Below are 14,368 nucleotides of genomic sequence, written 5' to 3'. Positions count from 1 at the left end.
TCGTAACAGGGATTTTCTTTTCCTTATCAATATATTTAGCATAATTAAGCATGATATTATACTTTACACCAAAGAAGTCACTCTTTATGGTTGAAAATAATCAAGTATGCTTTAGTTTAACAGCCCACCTAGAAAAACACCTTATGACATTTCAGAACACTCACATGCACCTGCATTCACAGTGAAGAGACTGACATGTCAAGATCTAACAGGAGCACTTGGCCAGTGCTTTGATTTACACGGTACAACAGCACAGTTCCCTTCCTCCTAATAAAATGAAATACTTTCTGAGGATCTCCCAAAGGAATCATCACTAACAAACCCACAGAAGCACAGTGTTGAAAAATCTGTCACATCTCCTCCAGAGAAATACTATAAAAAGCTAAGCAGACCTGCAAAAAAACTTAGTAAGTTCTTCAAATTCTATCTAGAATAGAATTTCTAATCTTACCCCCACTTATTTTTGCTATCATTCATCTTGAATCACACAAAAAAACATCCTACTGAACAATTCAAGACAGTGCACAGAAGCTGTATAATTCACCAAGGAAGCACTTTAATAGTTCCTCCTTCATGTTATCTGTATTATATTACAAAGAAACATGTATAGACAACTAAAATTTAAGTGCGATTCCTTCAGGGGCTTCTAACTAGAAAATTCAGAAAATTTACATGTGTAAATACAATAAGAAAAAAATCTGCTGATATTCTGGAACAGCACTAGGTTTTGTGATAAAGCTTGCCTTCAGTCACAATACTCTGCAGCTGTTACATCTAATATTCACAACTGATTTAAAAATGCTATTACACTAGGAATTTAAACATCAAACAGACTCACTCTTGCTGAATGCAGATGAAGAGTATCTTCCAAAAACAATTTCAGTTGAAAATCTCATGTTTGCTCAGCAACTAGCTTTCAACATTCAAAGAGCTAATCCCAAAGTCTCCCTGGTCACTCTTCCAGAATTATCACAACTACATAAAATGGAAGAATCAATACAAAGCCACTGAACACATGCAGGGCTAAACTGTTTCATAACTTCTAACAAAAGGCTACATTAGAAAGGATTAAGGTAGCACATTCAGACAAAAAGAAAATGCAATGAGCCTCAACACCTGCCTGGTACACTGATAATCATCCTTCATACAATTACATGAAATTCTGCTTTTGGACAAACAGAAGGCATCTGACTCAGCACGTGCTGAGTCATTTTACTTAAGCCATCACAATATCAAGTCCCTTTAGATATTCTGAAAGCTACGTGGCATTCATGAAACTCGGACTAACCATTATTCAAACTCCTGTCCAAAACAGAGAATGACAGCTCAGCTCCAAGGCCCCACTAACTATGACCTTGACCCAGGACTGTGCCACTCCTCTCAAAAACTATGCCAACAGAAGAGACTTTTTTTTCAGCACTAGGCTGCCCCATCAAGGATAGCTACAGGCATACACACCAGGTGTACAGATGGAAGCAGAACTTATTATTAAAGAACATTATTTCTGACTGGCCTCAGAGAAAAGCCTAAATCAGCTTATTTTCACTTCCTTCTATTTCCCACAGCCATCAAGGAAAACAGAAAAATACCCATTTTAATTTCTGGCTGGTTAATCACTACCAGCCCCTATTTCCTTTCATTTTACACCTTTCTTTCACTATTCTGAGTACCAAAATGAAATGTTTGTATACCAAAGCACTTCCCATTATCAGTCAAATAGAAACTATGTAAGTTTTTAAATTGGTATTTAAAGTCCAGGTATCCAAGAAATTCTACAAGAAATTACATAGAATTCTATTCTATAAATACCACACGAGTAAATGTTACTGTCTGCATTTTATCAATCCACAGCTTGGAACCCTGCAATTGCAACACTATTAATCAAAGTCAGACTGACTCCACCTGCAGTTTCTCGACTACTTTATTTAAAATTCTTCATAATACTTTACCATTGCTCATAACTAATGTATTCTTTAACCTAAAATTGACTCTATACATTAAGTAACCACCGAGTTTGCTGCTTTTAAAATATAAGTAATAAAGCAGGGTAGAATTACCAGATAAACTGGAAAGCTGCACATGGCCAATCCCACTTCTCATACACAAGACAGCACATAATTAAGTGACATTTATTCACCACCCATGTGGTTTTTGATGTAGGAATCAGCCTGCAGAAGTCCATGAAACGTTTGCCTACTCAGCATTTAATGACTGTATATCTGCAATTACTTGGACTCTGACACTTGCAGATTTAATTGGTGTTATTTACTCTTTCTCCACAGCACATAATGACCAACATATCAAAGAAAAGTATGCATGTCACCAGGAAGGAAACAAAGCATTTACAATAAAAACTGCTTCATCAGGTTTGTTTATTAAGGAGAACAAGAAGCTTGACTAGGTTTTACCAAAGGCTTTCAGATGCTGCCCAGACCACATTCATTTCATTAGTTGTCTAACAAGTCCAGTTGGAGTGCAACAATTATGGCCCAAAAGGACATAACCCGGCACTATTACGTGCTCTTGGTGAAGACTAAGAGAATTAATTAGTGGAAGAGGCTTTCCAAGTCTTCTTGTGTTAAACCAAAATAAGTTACATTCTGGAGTTTTCACCTTTCTGTTTAGGGTTTCCAAAAGAAGAAAACTGCACACCCCAGTTACCTGAAGTCTTGGGAAAAACAATTTCTACTATCTGCTACTCCTTACGGGTCTTGTGGGTAACTGCTATGACACTACAGCTAGGTTAATTTCCAAAGCACAAAATTCAAGAGTTATTTATTTCAAAACATTTGGAAAAAAAAAAGGGTTAAAGCACACCCACATGCAATTATTACATCCTGTAAGAAAACAAACCAAGTGATGATTTGGCACACAACTCTGAGGAATGAATGTACAGTGGTAAAAATCATATGGAGTACATGTAATAGCAACTGGAAGAGAGGTACTAACAGCCACCTGTTTCCAATTTAAAAGTGTGAAGTAGATTTCCAGACACCAAGACAAAGAAAGGATTTCTACTTGTGACACAGCAAGGTGCAATAGAGAGCAACTATCCTAATTGCATTCATCATTACTTAGAACACCACAGATTTTAAGAAAGGAAATCACTATTAGAACACAAGCATGAAACCTGATTTTAACTGAGTGACGTCTCATCAAATTGCAACAGAAGTGAACATGTGTACAGGAGAACAGGCATAAAAGACTACGTAAAAAAGTCATACACTTCCTCCATGGTGAAAGGTTTTCATACAAATATCACCTCATTTAAAAGATAGACTATTTATAGCCCTCTTGACTTCTGCAAAATTAGTTATATACACATGAAAATGCCTGTCAGATTTTCACCATTTAACTCACAAACTTCTAACTAGCATCAGCAAACAGCTTACAAGGAGTATCAAACTACCTCAGTATCTTTGTGGTTTTTGTAGCTGCCTAAGCAAGTTTCCCTTGTGCTAACACCTCTTACCCCAGTCTGCACTCTGCTGCTGCCTTTGCTACTGAACACAAAATCTACCCATGGGATGAGTTTCCACATATAACATTTTGTCAGTTCTAAAGCACTCAGACAAGGAAACTTCCCAAAACAGCTGGGGAGAACAGTTCCCATAAGTCAAGGAACAAAAAGCCTCTAGTCTCCCCAAACACTCCTACACAAAAGACCCCCACATTTTGCAAGTATACTGAGCCCCTGGTTCAACAAAGGATAGAATTTTATATCTGCTGAAAATTTAAGATACATTCAATCTTCAGAAAAGAATTTAATGTAGAATGTACGAATGGTCAAGAGAGGTCTTCAAAGAAAAAGTTCTGGATGTACTACTGGTATGCCCAGTGATTGCAAAGAATGGTTATCTGATGAGCAGCATCAGGTTATATATACAGGTTATCTGATGAACAGCACAGAGCACAAGAGAAACAGACCTCTATTTAAAAAAAAAACTTAAGCAGTTAAAATTTTTCTGCCTTACATCCTCTATATAGAATCAAGGACAATTGGCACTTTAAGGCCACTAACAACAGCCGTATTACAGTACACTTACAGCTGCACATCACACACACCTTACAGTGGTGTTACACTGTCCTATAGAGGAACATCTTTTAAACTTCAAGAAACGAGGACTACTGCAAGATAATAAACAGCTTCTAAACTCAAGTTTAACCTTGACTACAGAATACTTCAAAAGTGAAAGACAATTTATCTGAGGAAAAAAAAAATCACATTAATTCTCATTTAAAGTCTGCATTTCTCTTTCAAAACGCAGGCACTCTACCAACATCCCTTATTTAATGCTCCCCTCTATCACCTCAAAATTCAAACTAATATTTACAAAGCTGCCAAAAAGGACACATTTTCAATCAAAAAGTTTCCCATGTACCTCCTACACCTGCAGGTAGTACCAGTAAATGAAACACAGCTTGATTTCATATGCTATTTTTATGCATTTCTTTGAAATAAGTTTGGTATGTTATATGCTGTGTGAAATGCAATTATTCAAAATTGCTTTCAGAAAAGTGTTTATCTCAAAATTTACAAGAGGTGCAACATACTCCTCTTAGAGGAAGCTCCACACTCACTTAGATACATTATTTACAATTCAAAAGCTTAGATAAATATTCTCAATTATAAAACAGTATGAAAAGTACATCTATCCTGTATCATCTCAGAAAAATGCAATGAGCAAGCAATTGTGTTCACAGTATAGCAGATCAATTCTATACTGACTTCAAGCAGATAAGGCCACTGACTTCTACAGCAGAAATACTCGGCAAAAAGAGCAAGTCTGAAGCTGAATTAAACTTACATGCTACCTTTCTGCAAATAATGCAAAATAAATACCTTTCAGCCTACATGGAATTTTAGGAGCTATTATGAACTTTGAGAATTTTAAGGTCCTACACCACTATGTTTGTAACCCCTTGAGATATTTTCATTTAAATGAAGTTTTGATTCTCACCAATGTATGATTACCTTCTCAAACAAGCACTTTTCAAATTACAGAAAACTGAAATGTCACTGTTGTATGCTAAAAAAAGTTAAATTCACAAGAATTGCAATTATGACAATAACTGCCATTAAGCAAAAATACAAAAGAGCCATGATGCCATTTCCAATTTGCGAGAGATAAGATTTATATGCAGCTAGAAGTTACAGGCTTTGTGCATCTACATTTTAAAGTCACCTTTGGTAAACTACTGTTTACTAAAGCATTACTACTGGTTTTGCTGTGGACTTTTGCATGGTGTTATCTGATCACCTTTAATCCTCAAAGGCTGTATGAACACTCTAATAGGTGACACTTCTGCATATTCTCAAAAATTAATCTAGAATATTTTTAAAAGAAAAACCTAGACATCACAAGAAAAACTGAGAATTTTAACTTGTCAGTATTACTTGTCAGTATTACAAAGATTTAAGTCCTCCCTACAATGGAGAAGTAAAGTGCTGTGCAACTGGTCTGTATTTATACAGAATAATCTTGCATTTTGACAACTATTATGGGACTCTCTACAGAACTCTCATCTCAAGTTTCTGTATTTGTTAAAAGTCAAACATTTTTCAAGCCTCTTAAGACTTTCAATGTATGCTACTTTGAAACCATGACAGTACCAGAAACATCATCGACCTTAGTAGAAGCCTGTATTTAAAAACCAAAACCAACCCCTACTCGGTTGTATTTTCATTTCCCTGGACACATTCTCCTACCAGGAAAGCATTACAGATGACATCTCTACAAACCCAGGTCCAGACTTTGCAGGTGAGCAACAGAAAGGCCTCCCTATGATCCAGAGGTAATCCCTAACCACACATGCAATTAAATTGTTCAGCTGCAGAGCATGCAGTATTTCTGCAACACCTCTGACCTCAGTCACTACACACGTCTAACTTTAGGCTTAGGCAGGAGAAGGGAGCCACCTACAAGGACAATAAACAAAGATTTTGTTATTTACTGCAATTTGAGAATAAGCAAGCACAGGTGGTAGCCAACTCCTGAATGCGAACATACTGCATCTACAGCAGAACATTCAGTAACTGCATTAATTACTTAAACTGTTGTGAGTTTTGCTCCATCTTCTACTTTTAGGGGCTCAGCACAACTGCTGATGGTGAACTGGATCTGGGTCATCAATCTTGCTGGGACACAGCACAGCAAAACCAATCGTTTACTTTCTGTTACATTAGGCTCAGATCTCCCCCAGTGTGCTGATGGATTTATTGGAGAAAATGGTGCAAAGACAAGATTTTGTGCCAGCAGCATAGCTAAGAAAGCCACAAGGTGCAGGCCTTTAGAGTAATTTCAATTTCTAATGGCTGTATTGCAAATTATTTATCACAATTCCTACTAAGCTCCACAGTCACCACAAGGCACTACACTGAGAGGAAGCCCTTATCTTCAGATACGCGGGCAACAAGTCAAAGATTGGCTTTGGGATGTGAAAACAAGTGTTTAACACTGGATGAAGAACACGGTAAAAGTGCTGCTGGTGGTCTGGTCTTGCACTCTTAATAGCTGACACTCTCCCTGTACAGAACTGCTGCCAAGCAATTTATAAATGCTGACCCACTTCCATCTCTTCCTTATAGGTAAAAATATGTGGCTTGGTTCACAGAAGAAAACCATTAAGAGAAAAATCAGTGTCCCTTATACAAAACGGCAAAATTAATCTTTATTTAAAACCACTGATTTTCAAACTTTTTTCACTTTGTCTAAATGTTACAAAGCCTCCCCAAACAGCACACTGGCTATTTATTCACAACTGGTAAGCACAGCAGCAAGAGACTCGTCCTCCTTAGTTGTGTTTTCTTGAAACCCTAACAGTCCTCTGCTGTCCTCTCCTCATGATACACAATCATGTGGGATTAGAATAACAACTGTACTTGGATCACTTCCAGCTGCTCCAGCTCATTATGGAAGCGCAGGCTGGGGCTACGTTTGTAAGACCGAGCATAATACCATGAACATAACTTATCACCTGGAAAAAACAAAAAGAAGTACTGAATTATCAGGAAAGGTTAGGGGGAAAAATCCTCTCGAATAAAAGATGACACAACCTGGAAAAGACGATTCCGTTTGCCGAGTCTCACCACCGGGCTGTGGTGGCGGCTGCCCCAGCAGCGCATTTGTGACTTACCGACCCCGCGCTCCCTCTGCCCGGGGCCTCCAGGGCACAGCGTGCCGGGAACGCGGCCCTTCCCCGCAGCCGGAGGAGCCGCCCCTCGCCGCCCGGCTCGCCGCGGCGGCGGGAACCAACATGGCCACCCCCACCGCGCCACATGCGCCGGGCGGGCCGGGCGGCCGCCGGGGCCGCGGGCGGGGCGCCACACAATGGGCGCCGCCGGACCGCGGGCCCCGCTGCCGCCGGGCCCCACCGGAGCGCCGCCGGTGCCGGCACAGGCACAGCGCCCGCCGCCCCCTCCCCCGCCCCGGCCCCGGCGAGCGTGCGCTCCTCGCCGGCCTCGCCGGCCAGCCGACTCCTGCCCGCCTGCCCGGCCGGGCCCCCGCCGCGCCCTCACCCGTCGCGGCCGGCGGAGCGGCACCTCGACGAGGAGGAAGAGAATAAGGATGCCGTGGGAGGAAGGCAAGGGAAAGGCGGGCGGGAGAAGGGAACGCGGCACTCACCGGCTCCACCGCCGCCATTTTAGAGCGCTCGAATCGCGGACGCACCGCGGGGCGGGGCGGGGGCGGCTAAAGACCCCGGGCCGCACGCGATTGGCCACCCGGTGGTCACGAGCGCCCGGCGGCCGTTTGGGGCGCGGTGCCAGCCGGGAGACGTAGTCGAGAAGCGCGGGGGCCGCCGGGAACCCCTCTTACAGGCGCCCGGGCAGGAAGAGGCGGGCCGGCGCGGCAGCGCCCTCTGGCGGCCGCTGCGGGAGCAGCAGCGCCCGCTCGCGCTGAGTGCACGGCGCGGCCCCGGGGCTCTAGCGCGTCGTGTGCCCCGAGCGCTGCGCTCCGCGGCCCCCTGTGCCCCCTGTGCCCCTGTGCCCCCTGTGCCCCGAGCGCTGCGCTCCGCGGCCCCCTGTGCCCCCTGTGCCCCCTGTGCCCCGAGCGCTGCGCTCCGCGGCCCCCTGTGCCCCCTGTGCCCCCTGTGCCCCGAGCGCTGCGCTCCGCGGCCCCCTGTGCCCCCTGTGCCCCCTGTGCCCCCTGTGCCCCGAGCGCTGCGCTCCGCGGCCCCCTGTGCCCCCTGTGCCCCCTGTGCCCCCTGTGCCCCGAGCGCTGCGCTCCGCGGCCCCCTGTGCCCCTGTGCCCCCTGTGCCCCCTGTGCCCCGAGCACTGCGCTCCGCGGCCCCCTGTGCCCCTGTGCCCCCTGTGCCCCCTGTGCCCCGAGCACTGCGCTCCGCGGCCCCCTGTGCCCCTGTGCCCCCTGTGCCCCCTGTGCCCCGAGCACTGCGCTCCGCGGCCCCCTGTGCCCCCTGTGCCCCTGTGCCCCCTGTGCCCCGAGCGCTGCGCTCCGCGGCCCCCTGTGCCCCCTGTGCCCCCTGTGCCCCCTGTGCCCCGAGCACTGCGCTCCGCGGCCCCCTGTGCCCCTGTGCCCCCTGTGCCCCCTGTGCCCCGAGCACTGCGCTCCGCGGCCCCCTGTGCCCCCTGTGCCCCCTGTGCCCCCTGTGCCCCGAGCAATGCGCTCTGCGGCCCCCTGTGCCCCCTGTGCCCCGAGCACTGCGCTCCGCGGCCCCCTGTGCCCCTGTGCCCCCTGTGCCCCCTGTGCCCCGAGCACTGCGCTCCGCGGCCCCCTGTGCCCCTGTGCCCCCTGTGCCCCCTGTGCCCCGAGCAATGCGCTCTGCGGCCCCCTGTGCCCCCTGTGCCCCGAGCACTGCGCTCCGCGGCCCCCTGTGCCCCCTGTGCCCCCTGTGCCCCCTGTGCCCCGAGCACTGCGCTCCGCGGCCCCCTGTGCCCCCTGTGCCCCCTGTGCCCCGAGCACTGCGCTCCGCGGCCCCCTGTGCCCCCTGTGCCCCCTGTGCCCCGAGCACTGCGCTCCGCGGCCCCCTGTGCCCCCTGTGCCCCTGTGCCCCCTGTGCCCCGAGCACTGCGCTCCGCGGCCTTCTGTCCCCGGAATAGAATCAGAGAATCATTTAGGTTGGAAAAGAGCTTTAAGAACTGAGTCCAAGTGTTAACCCAGCACTTCGAAGCCCAGCTCTAAACTATGTCCATACGCGTCACAACCACACATTTTCCTGAACACTGTCAGGAATGGCGATTCCACCACTCCCCGGGACAGCCTGTTAAACCAGGTAATGAATCCCAGCCATGGGATTCATTTCAGTGCTGTGATTTGATTAGTACTTATCAAAGGCAAAGGGTTCAATAAAGAAAAACACAACAAAAATATAATTAAGTTCTTAACCTTTTGTAATGCTGCTTGATGAAACAAATACCGTAACAGTTTTCAAAGTAAAAGAGCTAGGGCATATCTTTATCCCAGTGACAAAACAGAAATTGACAAACAAAATATTTCTTCCTAAACTGTATAATTTTAAATCACATTATGATAGCAAAACAAGAACATAATCTCTGAAATTTGTACATTCAGAAACTATATGAAAAAGTAGGGGTTTTTTGACGGTGGTTTTTTTTTGTGGTGTGTTTTTGTTTTTGTTTTGTTTTTTTTTTCCAGTGGCACACAGTTCTTTTTACCTATTTTACAAAATTTCTGGTTTCTGGTAATTCTTTATAGATTGTTTGATGCAAAACAGTAATTAATAAATCTTCCTATTTATTTGCCTATTATGCTGCCATATGGATCTTATATTCCACTTTTCTTGTTTGGCAGACATGTACATTCTTTGCCTGTTTTAATCCTGCCTTTAAGTCTCTTAACATAAATAAAGATAATCCATCCAAAATTGTCTTCCTCCCTGATAATTTTTTCTTCATCTTCTTCTGTGTTTAACTTTTTATTTTTATTCTCAAAGAGCAAAGTGTACAGACCTACATTTTACAGCCTTGAACGTCATTTTACTGAGAACTGTGAGTATTAACCACCAAATTGTATTGAATGTAATATAGCATACGGCTATTTCATTTCTCTTATGCAAGGCAGGGAGAACAGCCCCCTATAAGACAGCTATGCTTATTAACATGTTTAATTAGCTAGGTGAATATAGCACAGATGAGCTCAGAACATGGCCTACCTCATTGCCACACAAATGGGAAGCAAGCATGTATTGTGGTTTGGGATATGTTTTTCTTTGATTTGTTGAGTTTTGGAGGCAAAAAGCCTCTAAAGATGACATCAGAAGTTATCCAACAACTCCCAGTAGCAATGAGAGGATATAACACACGTAATAGACGAGATGCTCAGAAGTGATGTGGTCTACCATGCAAGTGGTATAATCTTCAAACTAAAAGGAGATTTAAGAGAGAAGGCAAAGAGGTATCACAGATACAGCCAGAAAATCCCACCTTTTGAAGTTATAGTGGAGCAAAGAAGGGGCTGAAGTAAAGAAATGCAGAGTATCTCGTCTTCAGCAATCCTTCAGGGATTTATCAGTTTCCAGTGGGAATTTAGGTAGTGCTGGGAACGTCTTCATTTTACAAAATGGGGCATCTAAGACAGAGGTGTGTAGGTATGAGCTCGAATTGATCTGCACACCTATATCTCAGTGATTTGAATGAAATAATACTTTTAGAATCATCATGTTGTATGTGATTAAAAATCTGATCATCTTAATTTGATTTTGAAACCTGAAAATAAAAAGAATTTTTAATGTCACACAGTGTTGTCCATGGTATCTAAAGTGGAAATAAAACACTGTATTTTACTAATACTAAGTCTATTTTTATGGCCCACTGATGACACAAACTAAGTGAAATCTCTTTGGATATCAGTAACATTCCTGTTGAATTTATTGGGCCATAACTTCACTCCATAAATTCTACTGCTTCCATAGCAAAGAATAAAATTTTTCTCATCTCCAGACATATTCATGGATTCTTTCAAATATTTCCAGCAGTAGAGTTTCTCCCTTTAAAGCTTGCAATTTACTGGTTAAATAGGAATACTTTTTATAAAAACATCTTTTTTTTTTTTTTTTTACAAAGATGCAGCTTGTTTCCCTTTGATCTTGTCCCATGATAAAACAACCAGTTTCATATGCATACATTGGAAATTGCTAAAATTCTTGGATACCAGAAGAGTGTTCTTGAATGCAGAGAGAGCCATTCTTACATCATAGTGCAAATTTGATGCCCTATATTAAATACAGACTCTGCAAGAGGCAGTACAGCTTGAACAATCAAATCAAAACAAAACAAAAGAATGCAGGATCTTCCTTTTCACCACAACTAAAGCTTGCTTGGAATTAGCTTTGGGTAAGGCTGCTCCAGCCTGGATTGTGGCTGGAGTGGGCCTTTCGGTAGTTTAGTTTGTATCTGCACCAATGGAGGGGAAAAAAAGTGATGCAGGGGCTTAAAATACATTGTAACCTCTTTTGACTTAAAAGAACTGGACAGAACTTGAAATCCCACATGATTTTTCCTTAAAGAGGAAAAAATGGAGGCAAGAATTTCTTTAATGTAACTCTGTTCATTTACAAAGGATGTTTACCATGATTTTCCCCCTGTGCTCTTACTAAGAGTATTTTACTTTGAGCACAGGTTTGTCTTTTCCTCTGGGTAATGTTTCCTATAGGGCTGTTTTCCATTCACTTTTTAAGATCATGCTTTTGTGGCTGTCTTTGAGGTGTTTGTGATGGGTTTGCGATTTGTCTTTTTTACACGCAGGCACGCACAACCTACGTAACTGTTGCATTTGGTCTGAGAAACTCAATAAGTGCCTGTACCATCTGGCTGAGCCACAACAGGGCACATTTGCATGTGGTCCAGCTCCTGGGTGGCATTTTTGCATTGTTTCAGCCCTCCCTAGACAAAGAGGCATTTAATTGTGTCTTCAATGAGCCTGAACTGAAGACAGCTACCAAGAGCTTCACTGGGAAAGGGGGGCTGCCCAGCCCCCACTGCTGCAATGTAGAGAAGCAAAGCGAGAAGGGAGGACCCAAGCTAAGGCGCTCTCTTAATTAAGTAATGTCAAATTCAGTGGCCATTTCCTCCCTAAGCAGCAGCTGTCTCAGCTGCCAGCTGCTCTTGCTTCTCTGCAGTTGCTCTCTGACCCATGAGACGTTGATGACCTCCCCTTTTGTCCTCTTTGCTGCCCTCACGCACTCCCAGTCTCGCATCACTTTGGAAAAGCTGGGAGGACAGCAGTGGACACAAATCAAGCATCATGAATGGGCTATAAAATTCATTACTCATGCCCCTCTGTGTGTGTTGGTCTGTAACACAGGGGGACGGGCAGCCAGAAAGGGACGTGAAAAGCCTGACAGGGAAAAAACACCTCTGCTCAGGTAAGGTCATATCAAAGGTCAGTGAACTTCCCTGGTGAGAATGAGTGTGCCACCAGATAATGGGAAATGGCAGTGGATGGACCTTCAGGATGCAGGAGTCAGTTCACTTTGTAAATCAGAACATCAAGGCCAAATTGGAAAACAAAAGCAATTAAATACCACAGAAACCACATAATTTTTTATATGGGGATGATGATGTAGGGCTGTTTAAAAACCATTTAAACAGCAAACCCTAGGCCAAATCTTTCAGGGTTTGTTATTCTAGGCTGATCTGCCGTTGCAGTCGGTGTTCTTTCCAAAGACTGCATAGGACAAGTATACAAGTTTGTGAATTCCTCAATTAGGGGGCTTGCTGTTCTTTAAATTACACATATATTTAAATTGTTTAATTAATACATGCATCTTTGGCTTCTCTAAGGAAGCGGAGAAACAGCACTTCAGAAATACAGCAAATAAATGAAATCGAAGAACAGAAGGAACCCCGCCTACTAGGTAGAGGAGTCCTCTTTTTTCCTTACATGCCTCCTTGCTGACCACTACAAAATGAGCACAAGCATATGCTGACATTGTCCCAGTAAGGAAGAGAGACAAAAATAGGAATAAATTGTGAATTTATATTCATATATGAATTTGAATGTGAATTAGATGCTCATAGAATTTAGTAAAGTATCCTAAATTATTAATAACAATTGTACTGAAATCTCATCAAGAAGCAGATGAGGACATTTGAGCAGGAGACACTGAAACTAGATCAGCCAGTATACTTCAGGTTTTTTATACCATGTCAGTGACAACAGGTACTTGCAAACCCTGCTTAACCAGGTAAACGATGTCTGCAACTCCTTAGGGTTCCTTAACCGGAACAAAGAGGCAACTGAAGTGTATGAAGGCACCTGTCCTGCTTTGCTTGATTTGTTGGTTGCTTGGAAAAGCAGCACTGATTTTTCACAGTACAGTACCTGCTAGTACATGGGTCACTAAGGAGCGATTCTGCTCGTTCAGTAACATTTTGCTTTAAGAAGGTTAAAATAAGCACTTAATAATGTGTCCCTTAAAGATATTTCATGATGTTGGTTGGCAGTTGGTTGCCTCTCTTCAGAATTTGGACATAAATACTGTCACAGCGTGAGCTGCATGAATCAGAACACAGCTATTTCCACTTGTTTAAGAAAATAATTATTGTAATCTTAGTGTTTTGCAGGCACCCTAGTAACATTCCTAATTTGCTCTGATAGTGAATTCATGGTTACTACAAATGGTAGGCTGATACAAGTATTATCATTACTGGAGAAATGAAGGTGAGAACTGTCAGAAACACAGGTATCCACCTGCAATTACACTTCAGTAATAGCGCGGCATCAAATTCCTTCCCTTAATTTGCCATGCTAAGTGAAACAGCTTATCACACAGCAAACCTGGATCATGCACTTTATCTGCTGCCCTTGTCCTATGGACACTGCTTAGCCACTTTTTGACAATTAACACTGGCATAATGCATCAAGTAGATTTATATGAATACACTTATTCTGAAAAAATAGGATGTATGCTTTTCTGTTCTGGGAAAGCAGAAATTTTCACCTAACCACTAGCCTAGGAGATAAGCCTAAGCCTAGGAGATAAAGATTTTTTTTAATTATTGATATTCTTTATTAAAGATGGGGACAGAAACCCACAGGGAATAAGACAGTTGCAGAAAATACTGAGATTATAGTTTGGATTTTGAATCACACTTTCTGGGGAGTCATCTGTATGCTGGGAAATCAGGAGAATATTTTGTGTACTAATATCAGAATAAGGATTAGTGTAGTTTAAATGAAGTTAATGGCACTGAAGTAGAAAGAGAGACAGAATCTCATCCTGCAAAGTTTTAGCTGAAATCATAGTCTGTACTTGCCAGCAGTGGGAAGACAGCTGAAATTTAAACAAGGAGTGGGATCCCAGTACTAATGGCCGGATCTTGCAGATACATGCTCTGAAGTGTTTTGCAGCTATTCTCACACTCAACAGGCATCTCCCCGTGCTCTT

General features: G+C 43.4%; 1 protein-coding gene across 2 annotated transcripts in view; it reads right to left on the bottom strand.

Annotated features, from left to right (window-relative positions):
* The window catches only part of EIF4E (eukaryotic translation initiation factor 4E), a 28,794-nt gene that overhangs the window by 12,709 nt on the left and 1,717 nt on the right, over positions 1-14,368 (bottom strand). Inside the window, exon 1 of one of the 2 annotated variants that reach the window (XM_068187532.1) lies at positions 7,626-7,779. The exons of the other annotated variant lie outside the window; for it this stretch is intronic. Within the exon in view, the coding sequence (XP_068043633.1) occupies positions 7,626-7,643 (18 nt within the window). The 5' untranslated portion in view covers positions 7,644-7,779. Of the gene's footprint in view, positions 1-7,625; positions 7,780-14,368 lie in introns of those variants that run through there. 2 annotated transcript variants of the gene reach the window in all.

The sequence above is a fragment of the Anomalospiza imberbis genome, chromosome 4 (assembly GCF_031753505.1).
Source record: "Anomalospiza imberbis isolate Cuckoo-Finch-1a 21T00152 chromosome 4, ASM3175350v1, whole genome shotgun sequence".
NCBI classification, from domain to species: Eukaryota; Metazoa; Chordata; class Aves; order Passeriformes; family Viduidae; genus Anomalospiza; species Anomalospiza imberbis.
Note: the sequence above shows the minus strand (reverse complement) of the source record. Positions and strands in the feature narration are given on the sequence as shown.